At 39.7% G+C, this 21,075-nt stretch overlaps 1 protein-coding gene across 1 annotated transcript in view; it reads left to right on the forward strand.

The window, feature by feature from the left end:
* Positions 1–21,075, forward strand: part of LOC132140726 (astrotactin-2-like) — a 534,505-nt gene that overhangs the window by 247,629 nt on the left and 265,801 nt on the right. The window contains exon 5 of the mRNA XM_059549640.1: positions 19,973–20,074. Within this exon, the coding sequence (XP_059405623.1) occupies positions 19,973–20,074 (102 nt within the window). The remainder of the gene's footprint in view (positions 1–19,972; positions 20,075–21,075) is intronic.

The following is a 21,075-nucleotide window of genomic DNA, read 5'->3' on the forward strand; positions in this document are numbered from 1 at the left end:
ATTTGGGATTACACAGGTTGAAGGGTATTCAAAGTAAACAACAGTGAACTTAACATAAAACTTGAGTCAACAGATTACCAGTGTAATTATGCCAGTTATTTATATATTGGATAAATAAACAAACAAATATTCAAATAAATAAAAAAGACTTGAACATGCTAGTTTTAAAAATAAATGTTTCTAATAGGCTACCCTATCAAAGAGTCAACATAAATGCGACCCAAGTAAATAATTATACTTTTCTTAAGTGGATCTCAATCAAAATAAGTACAAAGCAAACATACAAAGACTGTTCTGTATACTTGTCCATATACATCAAGTATGCTTACTAGGGCTGTGAATCTTTGGCAAGGCAGCGATTCGATTCGATTACGATTCATAGGTTTTCGATTCGATTCAAGAACGATTTTTGCAAATTTAGAACGATTCAATTCGATTCGATTCACAATTAAATTCGATTCGATTCGATTATAACGATTCGATTCTGCATTCTTTAAGTGCATTCACGGGATTATTTAAATGCTTCTACTAAATTCTTTAAATGCTTAGTCAGGGGGCAAATTACAGTAGCATTTATGGTTAGAGAACCATAGGTTAGAAAAAAAAAAAAAAAACTTTTGTCCATTGTTAAATGCTAGTTTAATGATGCGACATGGCATACGTAAAAATGTATGTAAGCCAAGTTTTTAAAAAAGAGCTTAAAGACTATTATGTATAAGCTAACATTTTGTCACACCAGGGGCGTAACCATAATTTCAGAAGTGACAGAAATGTCAAATACAATCATTTTATGTATGTAGCCTATATAATAATAATAATAATAATAATAATTATTATTTTTATTTTATTTTATTTTTTTTTACAAGGAATAGCTGTAGTAAATCAAATACACTGCTGGACAATAATCAATCATTTGTAATCGATATTTTTTTCCTAATGGCAATTTTATGATTGTTTTATATACTAGGCTACATTTAATTAGCAATTATTTAAATTTTCTGCACAGAATAAGGTAGAAAATATACTTTATAGTTTCTGTACTGTAATAAATGTCAATTAGCACTGCATCATTCATAAATTGTTTGTGTTTTTTTTTTTAGTTTCATCAGTTCATTCTGCTTTTATTCAGTTTAGCTGCAGATATAGCCTGGCACGTCTATGAGAGCGAGATCGATTCATTCGATTCTTAGCATTTTGAATCGATTACTGTCCAAGATCGGTGATTCACGATTCAAAAATCATGTTTCAAGATCGATGCATATGAATCGACAAGGTTTGTAATCGATGCATCGAGAAAACGAGTGAATCGTTACACCCCTAATGCTTACTGTAAATATAATTTTTATGTGCAATGTCTATGATATGTACAAAAAAAGTAGACTAAAAGAATAATGTCTTATTTAAAAAGAAGTAATACGTTTAAATCAACTTGTGTGAATGGTGCCTTAGAAGGCAGTTTCCTATATAGGTAGTAGAGACCACAGCAGCTCATATAGAGAGCTTATTTCTGCATATTATTTAGATGGAAGGCTGTTGCAGTAAAGGGACGAATTAAATAGATCACACAGGCTTTTCTTTTTTTCTGCTGCCAGTAAATAGATTCAGTGAAAAAATAGGCCCACTGTAAAATATGTATTGAGACAATCTATGTTGTTGACAAAGCACTATAGGTTTATGAATACATTGAATAAGTGTATTGTGCTGTAGGTGAACACCAAATGACTGTGGTGATATTTAATCCTAAAGGATGCTGCTTTATAGGCATCAAATGTGGTTTTGCTTCCTTTCTAGCATAAACAGATTTTACAACCTTGTTGTGTATACTTGCAAAGTATTCTAACTCAAACTTACTTATTTGAATATTTTAAAGAAAGAATTAAAGTTTTGTCAGAAGTTGATTCATAGCAAAAAAAAATCATAGCAGTTCATTTGAACTGATTATCTTGATGAACAAAATATGTAAGAATCATACGATTTTGTGTAGTTTTGTTACTAATCCAAAAGTTGGCTCTTTGGAATAATGTACTTAAATTGACACTTCTGCAAAACAAATGTAAATAAAAGCAAATGTGAGATAAAATGAATTTGCTGAAGCAGCCGTGGCATTTTATCTTGCTTCTGTAAGTCTCTGAGCTCTTATCGTGACCCGTGTTTGATGGTACTTGTATGCAAGCAGGCTGCATTGATGTGACTGTAAAAGTGAAAGTGACATACAGCCAGGTATGGGGACCCATACTCGGAATTCATTCTTTGCACTTAACCCATCCAAAGTGTGCACACACACAGCGGTGAACACACACACACACACACCGTGAACACACACCCAGAGCAGGGCAGCCATTTCTGCTGCGACGCCCGGGGAGCAGTTGGGGGTTCGGTGCCTTGCTTAAGGGCACCTCAGTGCCTTTCCACGGCACACTCATCAAAAACCTGAGTTTAATATGTAAGGTTAGTATGAGCAATAGTATGCATGAAATAGCATGAAAACTCGCTCCAGATCAGAGATTAATTTGGTTGTAGTTTTTCACTTTTCACTTCCTTTTTTCTAAGTAACTTTCACTCATTGACTCTGCTCGGCTCATTTTATATACCTCTGTAAGCCTCATCTATTTCATTCTCTCTCAGCTGTTACACAATATGATCTGCCTCTCAGCCGCTGAGATGCTGTCTGGTTTGATCTGTTCAGGCCCTCTTACACGAGATAGTCATGAGGTTCTCTGCTCTATACTTCTGTGTTAATTGGAGACGCTTATACATGAAAGTTTGAAGTTTATGTGAGATTTAGAGACTGTGAAAGAAGAGGTGATGAAGATGTGTGAAGAGAAAGGCAGGTCTCTCAGACACATTTTTTTTTTTACATGACAATAAACTGTGATTACAGCTCAGAGTGCCAGACAGCTTTTGTATGATCGGCTGATTTACAACAGTGTTTGTGCTTAAGTGTGAGTGTGTTCTGTTTTCAGCCCCGAAGGAGGTGAGTGAGATGTCTGTTACTGCAAATCCTCAGTCATACTTTCTTTAAAAACTTGTTTCTATTCACTGTTCATTACTGGATTGAAAAGTCTGAAACTTCTAGTGAAAATGTTTGTGTTTTGTAGCTTAATTGGAAAGTTACTGACAGCAGCACTAGGGCTGTACAGAAAAAAAAAAAAAACAAGATGATTATCTACATGATCTACAGGATGATTTGACATGTTAAAAAAAGCATATTGAGCTTCACTTAAAGAAGAAAGCCTGTCCAGCTGTACAATACAAAACATTCAGTTTAAATGATTTAACTGTGGGTCAGTGTTATGTGAAGCCACTATTTATATTTCTTTATCTGTATATAGAAATAGTGCAGAATATATAATTATAAATGATTTACTATTATTGTTATTGTTGTTACACATGCATACACATATTATATTGACTAATGCAATTCCATGAATTCTAAATATTTGTATACTCTTGATATCAAAAAAAAAAAAAAAACTGTATATATATATACACAGTACAGACCAAAAAAAAGAAGTTTCTTCTGCTCATCAAGCCTGCATTTATTTGATCCAAAAATACAGAAAAAACTGTAATATTGTGAAATATTATTACAACTTAAAATAATAGTTTTCTATTTGAATATACTTAAATATATATATATATATATATATATATATATATATATATATATATATATATATATATATATATATATATATATATATATATATATATATTCCTGTGATGCAAAGCTGAATTTTCAGCATCATTACTCCAGCCTTCAGTGTCACATGTAACATCCAGTCTATCACATGATCATTTAGAAATAATTCTAATATTCTGATTTATTATGAGTGTTGGAAACAGTTCTGCTGTCTAATATATTTGATGAATAAAAGGTTAAAAAGAACTGCATTTATTCAAAAAAAAAAAAAACAAATATATATATATATATATATATATATATATATGTATATATATTATAATAATATATATTCTAATAATACATTTTCTTTACTATCACTTTTTATCAATTTAACACATCTTTGCTGAATAAAAGTATTGATTTTATTAAAAAAAAAAGAAAGAAAAAAAAATTACTGACCCCAAATTACTGACCAGTAGTGTATATTGTTATTACAAAATATTTATATATATATATGTATATTTTTTTTTACTTTTTATTCATCAAAGTATCCTAAAAATTATCACATGTTCTGAAAAAATATTAAGCAGCAGAACTGTTTCCAACTTTGGTAATGAATCATCATATGAGAATAATTTCTAAAGGATCATGTGATAATGATCCTAAAAATTCAGCTTTCCATCACAGAAATAAATGATAATTTAAAGTAAAATAAATTTAAAAACAATTATTTTAAATTGTAATAATATATCACAATAGTATATATTTTTTCTGTATTTTTGATCAAATAAATGCAGGCTTGATGAGCATTTTTCTTTTTTTTTTAATGGACTGGAAATGGAAATTTATTTATTTAATGGACTGACATTGTATGCAATTTTGTATGCATAGGTGTTTGTTTAAGTTCACACACACAAACACACACACGCCCATGCTGTACAGATTGCATATGTATGCACAAATAGCCAAGAGCAATGACTCAACATGTCTCAGCAGGTTTATAATTAGAATGTCATTCTGGCCCTGGTGGTCCACATGGACCAGGACAAGCATCAGTGCCACCCGCTGGAATACACAGAACACCCACCAGTTACAACGCTATATAAATAAAACAATAAATGAATTTTTACCAAACTAGAAGTAGAAAAAAAACATAATATGCATCTGTTCCTCCTCAACACATTCATTAGTTGTGTTTGCAAAGTCAAGCATTAATATTACTATGTATTAAAAGCACAATCTGTAGGATTATTTTATTAAAATATCAATAAACTACTAGAACAGTGTAATACATTTTGCTGACTTGTGTACTTTCATTATACCAAATGTTTCGAAGAATGTTTAAATCCAGAGAAATAAGCAATTTTAACTAGTGACACGGACCGTGACCATAGTGTCATTGTGTCGCCTGATAATGATGTCATAACCCCTCCATTTCCAGTTCTGTTTTGTAGAAAACATGGAAACGCCAAAGACGCTTTAGTTATTCATTTTATTAGACAGGTGATGGCCGCACAGAGTAACATTATAACTTTAAAATTTATCTAGTATTTTAAAACAGCGCTGCTTTACATACTCAAGACCAGAAGAAGCAGAAGCATTTGACTATGGCATAATAAAAGCTTCACTGCTTTCGAGTCGGGTGTCGCACTCGTTTCGCTTCGATGGCTTTCAGCCTTACCCTGCTTCGTTCTGCTATGTTAATAAATTATTAGCTCATCCATGAACATGATTCACGCCAATCGGATTGCATCGACTGTCTGGATGAAGAAGACAACTCCCATGATTCCACACACATAGTCATGATGTCATCAAACTATGCCTTTGTTTCTTTGTTTATTTTGAATACACACCATCGAGTGGTGAAAACTTAAATGTTGTGCCTTTAAGTAGAATTTTATTATTTTTTTTTAATTTGCTAAACACTGTTTGACATATATAAATCAAATAATGCAGCTTTTAAAGGAGAGGTGGGCTGTTTCTTTTCTAAGCAATCAGACTTACGGTTATAATTCAAATGCAGCTTGGCTGTTTGAATGAGCACACAGTCAATTACTGTTGAGTGTCAGTCATATATTTGTCAGGGCATTTTGCTGAGTGCATTTGATATTTCATCCATTTGTAGAAAATAAGAAAGAACAGCCCAGTCCATTAATATGCCTGTTCACCTAAACGAGCCGTTAATCAAAGTTTGAGGATGTGCATAAACCAGATGAGTGGTGTAGCAGCCGGTGGAGGCTGGCCCAGCCATAAACATCACACCTTCTCTTTGGGCCCTCTCACAAATAGCTCAGCAATGGGCACCTATGATCTGGAACGTAAAATGTGTCAGGCTTATTGGTAGTCCTATTTGTAGTCCAATTATAATGACTTCAGTGACCTGGCCTTTGATGGTGTTTTTATGCTGTTGTCTAATTGTATTCTGAAGATTACACCCTCTTACTGAAGTATCATGGCAGATCAAATTTGCAGTGACAATAGAGTCCCAGCAATTAGGAGAATCAATTGGGTAAAGGAAGCCAACCGCAAAGCAGTAGAAGAAATTGGCTTCGGTCAGACCTTTTATTAATTGTTTTTATTCTTCTTATTATTTATTTATTACTAACAACTTAACTTCATATCACTCTGAAAATGCTTTTCTCTTTTTTTCTTAAACAAGTAAAAAAAAAAAAAAAGATAACCCACATTTATTATTAGTCTATGTAAATGAGTAAACAAAACGAGTAAAAAAAAAATGTAAATTAGCAAGTTTAGCCATTGTCAGAGATGTTATGTTTGTCAAAAAGAACTTAAAAAGTCAAATGCAAAAATAAATAAATAAATAAATAATACCCCTATACCTTTCATACATACAAAGTTTGGTATAACTGTAGTGATTTTGTTATTGTTTGTGTTGGATCTACTTCGCTTTAGTAGATCTAATACAGAAAATTATACTGGAGAAACTTTCTGAAAATGCTCAATAAACAATCCCTAATTGTTACCCAACCGTGTTGCTGCAGGCACACATTTTTGAAGGCTCCCTTATCTGACCTACCTATTTCCGGACATGGAGTCTTTACTGACAAGCAGATTAAAATAATCAGGTGCATTTAACTGGGAAGAGTTTGAAAATGTGTACTGTTGGTGTGCATCCAGGAACAGGGTTGGGAAATGCTGCTCAAAATCATGTCAGGACATTTAGCCCCAGGCTACAGGACTAAATGTTTCCAAGGCCTTGTCCTAAATGGCACATTTTATGTCACCTTACGGGCTTGTGGATTTACAATGACCACTGTGTGTGTGTGTGTCTGACTGTAGGGTGTCACATTAGTGGTTTTAGGTTTACAAAAAGTGATCAGCAGACTTCTACCCAATAGTCAAAGCATAATACGTAATGAAAGTTTGGCTTGAAGGAAGACAGCAAGTGCTTAGAATTTTATTTGGAGCAAGGCCTAATAATCCTGAAGACCTTTTTAAACTGGGTCAGGGGGTTTAATTAGAATGGTAGCTAGAATCTGCAGGACCTTGTCCTTACTGGAGCATGATTAGACACTAGACCCCTGATAAACAAAATTTCAATCAGATCGCAGCAGTGGTGGGCAACTCTGGCCGTCAAGGTCCACTGTTCTGCAAAGTTTAGTTCCAAACTAAATCAATCTCACTGCCAGCCTCCAAGTAAACCTGGTTTAATTATTCGGGTGTATTTGATTATGGATGGGGCTGAACTCTGCAGTGAAGGTCAGTAAACCACAAGGTCCAGAATTGTCCAACCTTGAATTCTAGGATTAGGATACATTTTTTTATTTCACCTGATAATTATAAGGTACTGTATACTATATCCAGGACCAACAAAGTATGCTTATCCAAAACATTTTCTACTGCATGTAAATCACTCTCCCATCAATATACTTGTCTGTGATGACTATGTTTCTGTAAAGTAGAACAAGTTTATGATTAATTTTGTTGGTCCTGGATCATTCTTGTAAAACAAACATAGTCCGAACAAGGTTATTTTTATTTTTTTACAGTAACAACTACTGTACTTACAAAAAAGCAGGATATAATTAAATTATCAATACAAATTGTGATCCTGTATCTAAAACTGGTTGATAGGAATGCCTTATTCCAAGTCCATTAAACATGCTGATCAAGGAGCTTGTCCTACTTGGCTCAGTAACGAGGAGTATCCATCCTGCAAAAACTTCATGTCTTCTTGAGCCACATTGACTGTACATTTTGCATGTATCCTTTATCTGACCCATCCATTTCAGTCTTTACTAACAAGCTGATGAGTTTAGATGCATTTTCTTTGGGACACTTTGAAAATGTGTGATTTTGGTGTGCCTCCAGGAACAGAGATGGGGATATGAAAACATCCCGCCCCCCAAAACAGTGCCAGTCTTTTTCCAGTCAAACATTTAGTGATATGTCTACACCACACGATACGTGCTCACATAGTCTGCCAACATCAGGATATATTCATGGTCCCTATGTGACTTGTGCAGTGACACTGCTACATTGATATTTGTGGTTTCAAGAGGGCTCATCAATGATGGGATTTAGCTTGGCGGGGTTGTCCTGAGAGTAACCCTTTGAAAATTAGTTTTAAGCACAAGTTGGTTATCCACACTAGGGTTCCTACTGCTTTTTACTTTGAAGCTGTTGATGTGTGCTATCCATGGTTCTGAATCCGAGCAGAGCAACTCAGCTTTATTTTTTACAATGAGAATGCTTCAATTTCTGACCACATAAATTCATTCCCAGATAAAATGAGTTGAGCAGGTGTGACGGCGACTGACTTTGATCCTGAAAGAGAGAGAGGGAGGGAGATGACAGGGAAGGTGTGAATGGAATCGACAGGCCTGCAGGCAAATGAGAGGTCATTTGACCAGCTGCAGTCTGCCCACATCTGGATGAGCATTCTGGTGGAGATCACCTGTGGACTAAATATTCTATTTGGCAGCTGGAAACAGAGCATATTGTGCTTTACACTAATTAGAAAGAAGCAGAAAGCACATAGAATAGGGAAAAAAAAGGTGTGAAGGATAACAGGGTGTGAATGCTTACACATGCTTGATTTGCATCTCTTGTACCACATTTTGTATTTTGTTTAAACTGTATCAGGTGGCACTTTTACCTATATGCATATGCTTATATAGTGCAAAGGCCTAAAGCCTTATTGCTTTTACAAAGTTATTATAATATGTCATGTAAGCATGACCACCATGTTGCATTGACCTAACATTATCCACTTATTTAAAATGTACAAGGGTTTATGATTGAAGCCTTCGAATTCAATATTCAAAGTACCGATAGCATGTTGTATACTGCACACACAGAGCAAATTATGTAGTTAAATGCTTTAGTTTGCTGTTCATGTAGGTTCAAATCAAGTATCAACTGTCTAGGTTTTAAGAGGCAAACAAAGAAGGTCATTTTATCCAAAATGACTCCTGGCTGAGTCTTACAGTCTCCAATAGAAGCCAGAGGTGTGTTTTGATTTTCAGCTGCACCGCTGGGTCATCACTTGCCAGGAACCAGCCTCTCCCACTGCCAATGTCTGGATTCAATTGGCTGTTGAATGCTGCAAAAACGACAGAGCTCAAGCATTCAAAGGAACATAAACACAGACTCCATTGTGTCTCTCAGCACCTCGTATTCGCACAGCTAACTGTCAGAAAAGAAACAGAACCTTTATTTATGGTTATTTTATTACAAAAATAAATATTACAATTATTATTATTTAATTGTATTATTATACAAATATTATTTTGTATCTGAGGAATCATTTAAACCTTCTCAAAATAAAATTCATGTAATGGCCCTGGAATCATTGAGTTTTATGGCTGTCAGTCACCAAGTGCGGATACCACTAGAAATGAATCATGCATAGAGTTATCCATGACTCCTCTCTTATAAGAGATATGAGAGCTCACTCAAAAAATGAATGTCATTCAAACATATTGAGGATTAGAAGATAAGCAGTTGATTTATTAAATAATAGGCTGTTTTGCACTAAAGCAGTTTATATAGTCTACCAAAGCATCTCCTCCACTGACATCCATTAAGACAAAACAGCCTATTGTTTCTGCCCAGGTACTGTTTTTAATTTAATTTTAGAGGCTCAGCCAGAGGGAGGGCTCAGATTGTATTGTGTCATGAAATGTTGTTTAAAGGGGCCATGATACCATCAAGCTATAGTAACAATATTTCCCATTGTTATGAAGTCACAACAGAACTTGAAAGCAAATTATTTTTGTGGCTCACCATGTTAGTGGCCTTATAAGCTGTTTTATACTCACTCTAGTAATACAAGAACCATTTTCCACAATAGGTGTAATCTCACACACAGTTTATGTGTCTAGGTCTCCCATTCTGTGGTGGACACTGCCCATCTGTCCTGCTGTTTCCTAATATGAGTCTTGAAAATAGCCAATAGCAAATAACATGAGAACTCTGCAGGCCTCATGACAGAAAGTGCTGATTATTGACTCATCAGACAAGAAATTGTTTGTTTTATTGAATAAAGTTAGTTTCTTGTTATTTCGAGCTCTGTATGCCCATCAGATGTCCATTACATAAACATCCTATGGAGATCCTTGCCACAGTCACTCTTGTCTTTGCTCATGCAATCAATCAATCAATCAACCAACCAATCAATCAATCAATCAATCAATCAATCAATCAATCTCCACTCATCCATCAATGTTTATCAATCCATCCACCCACCCACATTCATCCATCCATCCACAAATCCACCCAAACGCCCACACATCCAGCCACCATCTAGCTATCCATCTATCATTTATCCACCCTCCCATCAATGCATCCATCCACCCAACCAAACAAACACTCACACACCATCCGTCCATCCATCCATTCATGCACCAATCCACCCAACCAACCACACAAAAACCCACCAACCCCCCCCCCCCCCACACACACACACACAGTGAGACAACACTGATAGAAATGTGTTAATTTGAGTGATCTGAGTCAAAGACATCTCAAGAGTTTATGGTATCAGAAGAGTCTCATAGAACTTAGCAATTTGGTCTTTTTTTTTTTTGTCAAATTAAATCTGCAGTGCTTTGAAACATGTCTATGGGTTTCATTAAAACTGCCTCTGTGTGGTCTGTGGACTGAGAGGTTCCCACAGGCTTTTCTGATGTGTGTTTTGACTGTTTGATCCTGGGGATCAGTCGCCTTAATCTGTCATTCATGGGGAAAATCTGTCTGTCTTTCTGCATGCATTGGGAGCTCTCTCTTTTTGCCTTTTTGAACAGCAAAGAGCATTGTTAATAACTGCCTTTATTTTATTACACTGAGTCAAACTAAGCCAGCCCAGTACTTAGCAGCTGTCCAGGAGGAGCGTTTTGGTGAAATAGGAGGAACAACCACAGAAAAAGTGAAGATGTTCCTGACAGCAGATACAAGGAAACCGCCAGCCAACACGCTTGTCCCTGTAGGGAACCCAAATCCAGACAACTCAATGATGTTTCCCTCTTTAATCAAAAATCTTTCTCACTGTTAATAAATTTCCGTCTGTCTGTTGTCCCATTCTGTTCTTTTAATTCTGCTCACAATTATACAATTAAACTCTCTCAATCTCTCTTCTGTTTGAAAGAGACAACAATTAAACTTCTCCAAGCAGAATAAAAAGCTGCAGTTAGGTGTATTTAGAACAGTTTGTTTATTTATTTATTTTGTATCTTTATGTTGATTAAATATATGTTTCCTTTTGAGTTGTTGATAGGAATTCATTTTACATTTTTGATGTATATGAAATTACAACAAATTAATTGTAGCAAGAGCCAAAAATACACTTTATGGGTCAAAATTATAGATTTTTCTTTTATGCCAAAAATCATTAGGATATTAACTAAAGATCATGTTCCATGAAGATATTTTGTAACTTTCCTACTGTAAATATATCAGAACTTAATTTTTTATTTGTAATATGTATTGCTAAGAACTTCATTTAGACAACTTCAAAGGCAATTTTCTCAATATTTAGATTTTTTTTGCATGCTATACAGTTGCACATGTACACTTTATCATTCTGAGTAAATATATGTGTTCATTGAGGCCTTCAGAGGCTCGCGGAGGTTTTTTTTTTTTTTTCTTTTTTTTTCTTCTAAGCTGTTCATCATCCGTTTGACATATTCTGTGATTGCTCTATACTGTAGTTAGGAGAACGCCTCTCGAGTGCCCTGCCTTCCATAAAGCTCTGTGAAGTGTGCGCTCCCAGCATGCAATGCAATCAAGCAAAACCACTCTTTTAATTCCAGACGCTCAATAATCCTACAGGCCTTGAAAGAAAACCTGCTAAAGGGAAACTTCAGGAGCAATTTCTCCCTCATTTCATCACACATGCTAATTTTGTTTTCCCAAACAGAATTTATTTGCTAGATAAACAAGAAAACCTGTTTGTTGAGATGTGAAAGGCAACAGATGAGGTTTTTCTGTAATCTCTGTTTGTTTATTAATGTTAACCTCTCTTGAAATTACTTTTTTTATTCTTCACTTTTCATTTACATATCTATTTTCTCATCTCTGTTTTCTCCATCTTCTGAGACATTGAATTCAATAGCTTTGATACTGCATTTCAAGTATGTTTCTTAACACACAACTAAACTGGCTGGCCTCCTGTCTGAGATGGAGGTGGATTTGTCTGGTAATTGGGTATACCGCTCCAGGTCTTTCTTTATTAGCATGTAATTGTGTTTGAGGTCCTCAAGTCACAGGCAGACAGCAGTGTTTTATTGCTCAGACCTTGAATAAATCATAACACAGACATGAAGTTCTTCTGTTCTTTTATTACACCAACTTTACAGTGATGTATTGGACACATTTAGATACTTGTGTACTGTAAGATTTTTTTTATTTTTTTATTTGACTTTTATTTTCGATTTTATTTTATTTTTTAATTGCATTTTTTTTTTCTGCAAGGACACATGTCAACTTGATCAAACGTTACACATTTTTAAAACCAAGCAACCAAGGATAGCTTTTTCACCACAAATTGGCATCATCTTGGGAAGTAGCTTGTTAGATTTGATGGTGTGATTGTTTAATAAGTGTGACTCTTAGCTAGAGAAAGAATTATAATCAAAAGAGAAACAAAGCAAAGCCAGAAGAAATAAAGCCAGAAATACAGTGTCTGTAAAGACACAAATAAACTGTCAATTGTCGGGTCTCGGGGCTAATCACCTGTCTTTTTGGTGTGGGTGTGTGTGTTGGGATGGTGACTGCTCACCACGTCTGCCTGTTTGTGTTTTCCCCGCCTCTCTTGTTCCCCGTGGTTAACCATAATTGCTCGCTACCTGTTCTCTATGTCCTTCTAATTTTTTCCCCTTTATTATTCCCTGTGTTTCTCTGTCTATTGTCAGACTGTTGTTATTCGTTCCAATAGCTCCGATCATCCAGCAGTTCTTTGTACTCACCCTGTCGTGTCTTGTCCTCAGGCTCCAGTGTGTTTGGCTTATTTCTCTGCTCTAGTTCTTACAAGCCCAGAGCTCCTAGTAGCTTCAGCTGTTCATCCTGTCACTACGAGTGAATCCTGTGAAACGTGACTCATCTGCTGTTCATCCTGTCACTACGAGTGAATCCTATGAAACGTGACTCATCTGCTGTTCATCCTGTCACTGTGAGTGAAACCTGTGGAGCGTGACTCTTTCTTCTCTGTCTCCGCTTTGTGAATAAAGCCTTGAGTTTACCCGCACCTGAATCCAGCCTGCTTTCTCCTGACAGAACAGTCTGACCATATTATGGATTCAGCGGGATCTGGTCCGCTTCGCGCGGCTCTCGCTCAACAGAGAGTGTTGATCGGGCAGCATGCCACTCAGCTCAACACCACCGCGCTGGATGTGGAAGTTCTCAGTGCCCGAGTCTCCGAACTCCTCACACGGGTGGACGATCTTCAGCAAGAGGCAACGAGCCGGGGTCCCGTTCCTCACACCGGTATGTCACACGAGTCCGAACCCCATGCCAACAATCCACCGGTCTACGATGGCGATCCTAACGCCTGTCAAGCGTTTCTCTCCCAATGCTCGCTGGTGTTTTCTCTGCAGCCCCGGCGTTACGCTAATGAAGAGACCAAGGTGGCTTACGTCCTTACACTCCTCTCGGGCCGTGCCCGCGAATGGGGTATCGCCGTTTGGAGATCGCGGGCTCCCTGTTGTGCCACCTTCGCGGTTTTCAGTCAAGAGATGGCCAAATTGTTTGATCGCTCTGCTCAGGGTGACGAGGCGGCGGCCCAGTTATCACGACTGTCTCAGGGGAGGAGCTCCGTGACTGACTATGCTATCCAGTTCCAGACTTTAGCTGCGGCATGCGGCTGGAATGAGAGCGCGCTGCGCGCTCGTTTTCTTGAGGGGTTGGATTTCGCCATTTCGGATGAGCTCGCGGCCATAGAACTCCCGCGGGAATTGGATCGGCTCATTAGTCTCGCGCTCCGCATTGAGGGTCGTCTCAGCCGGCGCCGCAAACAACGGCAAACACCCGCCCCGTGGCGCCACCTAGAGCTCTCTTCAGCCAGTTTAGCCAGCCGACAGCCCTCGCAGGAGGAGCCCATGCAGTTGGGTCGTCTACGGCTTACACCACGGCAGAAGCAGGAGCGTCTGTTGTCGGGGGCGTGTCTATACTGCGGCAAGGGAGGCCACTTCGCCCTTCAGTGCCCATTAAAGGGCCAGGGTCCACCAGTGAGGCGGAGCGTCCTGGTGGGCACTGTTCTCAGCTCAAGCTCTCCTGCAACACGCACTCAGCTGCCGTTCCAACTCTCCTTCCAGAGTCATTCACACACTGGACTCGCCCTTGTGGACTCAGGGGCTGAGGGGAACTTCCTTGATGCTGCCTCTGCTCAACGTTGGAAGATCCCGCTTGTTCCTTTGGCTAGCCCCGTTTCAGCATGGTCATTAGCTGGCCGTCCCCTTACCACCATCACCCACGTCACTCCCAAGATAGACCTCCATATTGCTGGCAGTCATCATGAGCGGATTGAACTGTTTATTATTGATTCCCCTAAGGCTCCTTTAGTTCTGGGACACCCATGGTTGCACAAGCACAATCCCCACATTGATTGGGTCTATAATTCTGTTTTAGCCTGGAGTCAGTCTTGTCACGTGTCATGTTTGGGTGCTGCTTTTTGTCCTGTCTCTGTGTCTTGTGTTCCTCAGGAGGATCCCTCTGACCTGACTGGTGTTCCGGCGGAGTACCACGATCTTCGGGCGGTCTTCAGTAGGGCCCGGGCCACCTCGCTACCTCCGCATCGCCCCTACGACTGTGCCATTGATCTCCTCCCGGGCTCTTCTCCGCCTAAGGGTCGTTTATATTCCCTTTCAGGTCCAGAGAGAGAGGCCATGGACAAGTACATACGTGAATCACTTCAGGCTGGGCTCATCCGCCATTCCTCCTCTCCCGCTGGTGCAGGGTTTTTCTTTGTTCAGAAGAAGGACGGCTCCCTGCGCCCTTGTATTGATTACAGAGGTTTGAATGACATTACTATCAAGAACAGGTACCCCCTACCTTTAATGTCTTCTGCTTTTGAATTGTTACAGGGAGCTCGGGTCTTCACCAAGTTAGACCTGCGCAACGCCTACCACTTGGTGCGCATTCGGGAGGGGGATGAGTGGAAGACGGCATTTAACACCCCTTCGGGACACTACGAGTACTTGGTTCTTCCGTTTGGTCTGACCAATGCTCCAGCCGTTTTCCAGGGACTCGTCAACAGCGTGTTGGGTGACATGATTAATCATTTTGTCTTTGTGTATTTGGATGATATTTTGATTTTTTTCTTCTTCTCTCCAATTACACACCCAGCATGTCAGACGGGTTCTCCAGCGGTTACTAGAGAACCAGTTGTTTGTCAAGGCGGAGAAGTGCGAATTCCACGCTGAGTCTGTTACGTTCCTTGGCCATATTATTTCTACGGAGGGGATCAAGCCTGATCCCGCTAAGATTGAAGCTGTTGCCCAGTGGCCGGTCCCTGACTCCCGGAAGGCTCTGCAGCGTTTCCTGGGTTTTGCCAACTTCTACCGGCGTTACATCCGGAATTTTGGTCAGATCGCTGCACCGCTGACAGCCTTAACCTCCACTAAGGTGTCTTTCAGGTGGAACCGGGAAGCGCAGGTAGCCTTTGACATTTTAAAGTCCCGTTTTGTCTCTGCACCTATTCTGATGGTTCCAGATCCGGAGGCCCAGTTCATTGTCGAGGTTGATGCTTCTGACGTTGGGGTTGGCGCAGTTCTATCTCAGCGTTCCCTCCATGATGGGAAGGTTCATCCTTGTGCATTCTTCTCTCGTCGTCTCAGCCCTGCAGAACGTAACTATGACATCGGCAACAGAGAGCTGCTGGCGGTACGATTGGCCTTGGGTGAGTGGCGTCATTGGTTGGAGGGGTCAGCGCAGCCCTTCTTGGTCTGGACGGATCACAAGAACCTTGAATACATCCGTTCGGCCAAGAGGCTGAGCTCGCGTCAGGCCCGCTGGGCGCTCTTCTTTGCCAGATTCAATTTCACCCTCTCGTACCGGCCGGGATCAAAGAACACCAAGCCTGATGCCCTCTCTCGCCTGTTCGGTGCTCCGGGGGGAGAGTTTGCGGCCGAGGCCATCCTTCCTGAGGGGGTGGTGGTCGGGGCTCTTTCGTGGGGTATCGAGCAGCGAGTTGAGGAGGCCGGTCGAGGGGTGCAGGTGCCGGGAGAGTGTCCGGCGGGCAGGTTGCTGGTGCCGGCTGCGCTGCGCTCTGAGGTCCTTGAGTGGGGTCACTCATCCAGGTTAGTCTGCCATCCAGGTATTCGGAGAACGTTGTCTGCCATCCGACAGCGTTTTTGGTGGCCTACTATGGCCGCAGATGTTAGACAGTTTGTGTTGGCCTGCCCCACATGTGCCCAAAGTAAGCCTGTCAATCGCCCTCCTGATGGTCTACTGCATCCTCTCCCTATCCCTTCCCGTCCTTGGTCACACATTGCCCTTGATTTCGTCTCTGGGCTTCCTCCGTCGAAGGGAAACACTGTAATTCTCACGGTGGTGGATCGCTTTTCCAAAGCGGTTCATTTTATTCCCCTGCCCAAGCTACCCTCCGCCCGGGAGACCGCCCAACTGGTGGTGGATCACGTCTTCCGTCTCCACGGGTTACCGGTGGATGTGGTTTCTGATAGGGGTCCCCAGTTCGTCTCCCGGTTCTGGAGGGAATTTTGTAGACAGATTGGGGCCTCTGCTAGTCTGTCATCTGGTTTTCATCCTCAGACCAATGGGCAGTGTGAGCGGGCCAACCAGGATCTAGGAAGAATGCTCCGCTGTCTAGCATCCAACAATCCGAGTTCCTGGTGTCAGCAGCTCTCCTGGGCAGAATACGCCCATAACACCCTTCCTGCGGCCGCGTCAGGTATGTCCCCTTTTGAGTGTGCTGTTGGTTATAATCCTCCTCTGTTCCCATCACAGGAACCCGACGCAGCGGTTCCATCCGCCCTGGCTTTCGTCCAGCGCTGCCGTCGCACCTGGGAGAGAGTCAGGAGGATTTTGGTCCAAGCCTCTGACAGAACCAAGGCTGCAGCTGATCGTCGCCGGTCCTCTCCTCCTACCTATGTGTGTGGTCAACGGGTTTGGCTCTCTACCAAGGATCTGCCTCTCCGGGCGCCTTCTCGTAAGCTGGCACCCAGATTCATTGGGCCTTTCCGCATCACCAAGGTGGTTAGTCCGGTGGCGATCAGGCTCAAGCTCCCTCCTACTCTTGGTCGGGTTCACCCGGTGTTTCATGTTTCCAGGGTCAAGCCTGTGTTCTCTTCCCCCCTTAATCCTGCTTGCAGTCGCCCCACCCCCCCACCCCCTCGTCTTGTGGATGGATCTCCTACCTATACGGTTAAGAGATTACTCGATGAGCGGCGCCGCGGCAGGGGGTTTCAGTATCTTGTGGACTGGGAGGGGTATGGTCCAGAGGAGAGGTGTTGGGTGCCGTCCCGGGACATTCTGGACCGTTCGTTGATTGAGGACTTCTGGCGGCATCGAGGTAGGCCCCTTCCTAGAGCGCCAGGTGACGCTCCTGGGAGGGGGGGTACTGTCGGGTCTCGGGGCTAATCACCTGTCTTTTTGGTGTGGGTGTGTGTGTTGGGATGGTGACTGCTCACCACGTCTGCCTGTTTGTGTTTTCCCCACCTCCCTTGTTCCCCGTGGTTAACCATAATTGCTCGCCACCTGTTCTCTATGTCCTTCTAATTTTTTCCCCTTTATTATTCCCTGTGTTTCTCTGTCTATTGTCAGACTGTTGTTATTCGTTCCAATAGCTCCGATCATCCAGCAGTTCTTTGTACTCACCCTGTCGTGTCTTGTCCTCAGGCTCCAGTGTGTTTGGCTTATTTCTCTGCTCTAGTTCTTACAAGCCCAGAGCTCCTAGTAGCTTCAGCTGTTCATCCTGTCACTACGAGTGAATCCTGTGAAACGTGACTCATCTGCTGTTCATCCTGTCACTACGAGTGAATCCTATGAAACGTGACTCATCTGCTGTTCATCCTGTCACTGCGAGTGAAACCTGTGGAGCGTGACTCTTTCTTCTCTGTCTCCGCTTTGTGAATAAAGCCTTGAGTTTACCCGCACCTGAATCCAGCCTGCTTTCTCCTGACATCAATAGATTAAACATTTACATTGTATGCATTTGGTGGACACTTCAATGCAAAGTAACTGGCATTGCATTCACAGTGTCACTTAAAAAAAAACAATTTCATTTGTATGCATTTACACTAGAACTGTGCCAATACAGTCACATATAGCAGATATAAATAAATAAATAAATAAATAAATAAATAAATAAATAAATAAATAAAATCCAAATAACTAGTGGAGTTGTTTAAAACGTTTCTGGAAATATCCATATATGTATATGATATAATGTATATAGGAATTAATACTGAAAAATAAATGTACAGTATTGTTGGAAATAACACAAAAAATATGTTTTCAGTAAAACAAATATGTTTTTGGTACAGCAGGCATTAAATTGCATTTGTGTGTTAAACAGTGGTTTACTGAATAAACTAGGGCTCTGTCTTTAAATATATTCGCATATTTATGCAACTGGCTGCAACACTCTTTATTGTGCTGTTATAAATAAGGAAAATATGTGAAGAGCTTCCACTTTTGGATGCAAAATACTGGTCACACTTTACTTTACTATACAGTTCTACTGTTAATGTCCAGTTTTCACTGTTAACTAACTATTAAATTAGGGATGACCCCAAATAGTCAAAGACTTGATGCATTGATTGGAGGAGCCTGCATTCAGCTTCCAATTCGACTCAGTCGAATATTCACAGAGGTGTTATGATCATGTCATTTTGGCCATATGGGGGTACTCAATGTCTGATTTCACATAGTACTACAGGTTTTAATCATAACAAAACTTAATGAGATTGCGAGAGACAGCTTTTTAGTGATTATAAAGGCAGTGCTCTTTCTAGGCTACATAGCCTATAATCCATTCAGAATTCGCATAGAGCTTATATTTTTCAGGAATGCCATCCACATATTTTTGCGACATGAACCAATTGACCAAACAAGATCTGACTCACTCTAATCACTAATTAAACCAGTCATCACTAATCGTGAGATCTGCATCACCCTAAACATGAGTCAAGCTCACTTCAGCAAACACTCTCCTCTGTTGTTGAATGGGAAGTGTTACACGTGTATCGCTAAATGGCTGGAATTGAATGTCTAATGTTTTAAGGTCCAGATGGCATCTCTGCAGAGCGCTGAGCTGTTAGTGAGGTGAGATCTGGCTAGCAGTGACAAGAGTTAGTCTCAACATATACTGACACATCACACTGCTTTATGAATGTCACGGCATTCATTAGGCACAGACGAATCATGAAGAATAGTTTTACAACTGCTGTTCTATTTTATTATGGTTATTGAAATCCAAGGTGACATTGAACAGTCTTTGTCAAAGTATGCATATAACTGCCAAACACGTGTTTGCATACAGAAATATTAGTATCTCTGTTTAGTTATTTGCTCATAGTAACTTTGATTAGTGCCAGAGCATGTATTTTTTATTGGTATGCAACTCATTCTGCACAACTATACACCAGAATATCACAAACAACAAACAACAAAAACAAGCATAAAATGCATTGTCTTAGTATTTATAAACTACTTAAACAATAATAAGTTGTAAATTACAGTGACAATGAATGAAGAACTCATTAGATGTACACGGCCTATTAATGAGTAAACAATGCGGAGACTACAATCTGTAAATAGAGTATGCGTTAACTACAAAACAATAGTTTGCAAATAATTTATAAGCAGATATGACAGAATATATTAGACAGAATTTATATGACAGAACTGTCTTTGTGTTTTTCTTTGAAGCTGGTGGCGTGTTTGCCCGTCAGGTGGATTCTGGATCAGAAATGGATGATGACACTCAACTCAAGTTTTACACGGAGCACAGGGGCCGTCGCCGCAGCAAAGGTAACCATCTTCACAAATATTTGCTTACATCAGTCATTTTGCACATAAAACCATAAAAAATATGTCCAACTACTGCCAACTAATATTGTCTCATAAAGCATGCTTTCCATAAATAAGTAAATAATACAATGAATGAATGAATGATGTTTTTGAACATTATTTAAAATCTTAGGGGTTATTTAAGTTTACCACTGATTTCAAAAGGGTTTCATCTGTGGAAAGAAAGAAGAAGAAAAAAAAAAAACAAGCTGTGGGAACCTCTGCCAAGAACAAGCCAATATAGACTTTCACATTAGTTTTTCTGAAGTCAATAATTGCAGAATGTGCTGTACCGTCATTTACTCTCAACTTACTGTATAAAGAGCTTAAGGCACCTTCCATGAAAAAAGCACATAAAATAGAGCCTGAAAATCTTAAAATTAGAGAGCAAACCATATTATGAGAGCAACATGTTTGTGGTCTTTTCACTTTCAGCAAAGCCTGGTCCACTTTGGAGACCCTGATTTACATGCAAAGGAATAAACTGTTGTTAGTTGTGTTTTAATATATTTTTTATTTATTTTATACTAATGTCTTAATTAACATGCCAAAGCACATATAAAGTACTCTACATAGTTGGGACACTCTACAAGACCACATACTGCATCAATTACAACATCAATTACAACATGAAGTATGTGGTACTGTACAAAGTTGGGACACTCTACAAATTTTGAATAAAAACAGAATGAAATGATGTGGAAGTTTCAAATTTCAATATTTTATTCAGAATACAACATAGATGACATATCAAATGTTTAAAACGAGAAATGTATCATTTTAAGGGAAAAATAAGTTGATTTAAAATTTCATGGCATCAATACATCTTAAAAAAGTTGGGACAAGGCCATGTTTACCACTGTGTGGCATCCTCTCTTCTTTTTATAACAGTCTACAAACGTCTGGGGACTGAGGAGACAAGTTGCTCAAGTTTAGGAATAGGAATGTTGTCCCATTCTTGT

This window comes from Carassius carassius, chromosome 5 (assembly GCF_963082965.1).
Source record: "Carassius carassius chromosome 5, fCarCar2.1, whole genome shotgun sequence".
Classification (NCBI taxonomy): domain Eukaryota; kingdom Metazoa; phylum Chordata; class Actinopteri; order Cypriniformes; family Cyprinidae; genus Carassius; species Carassius carassius.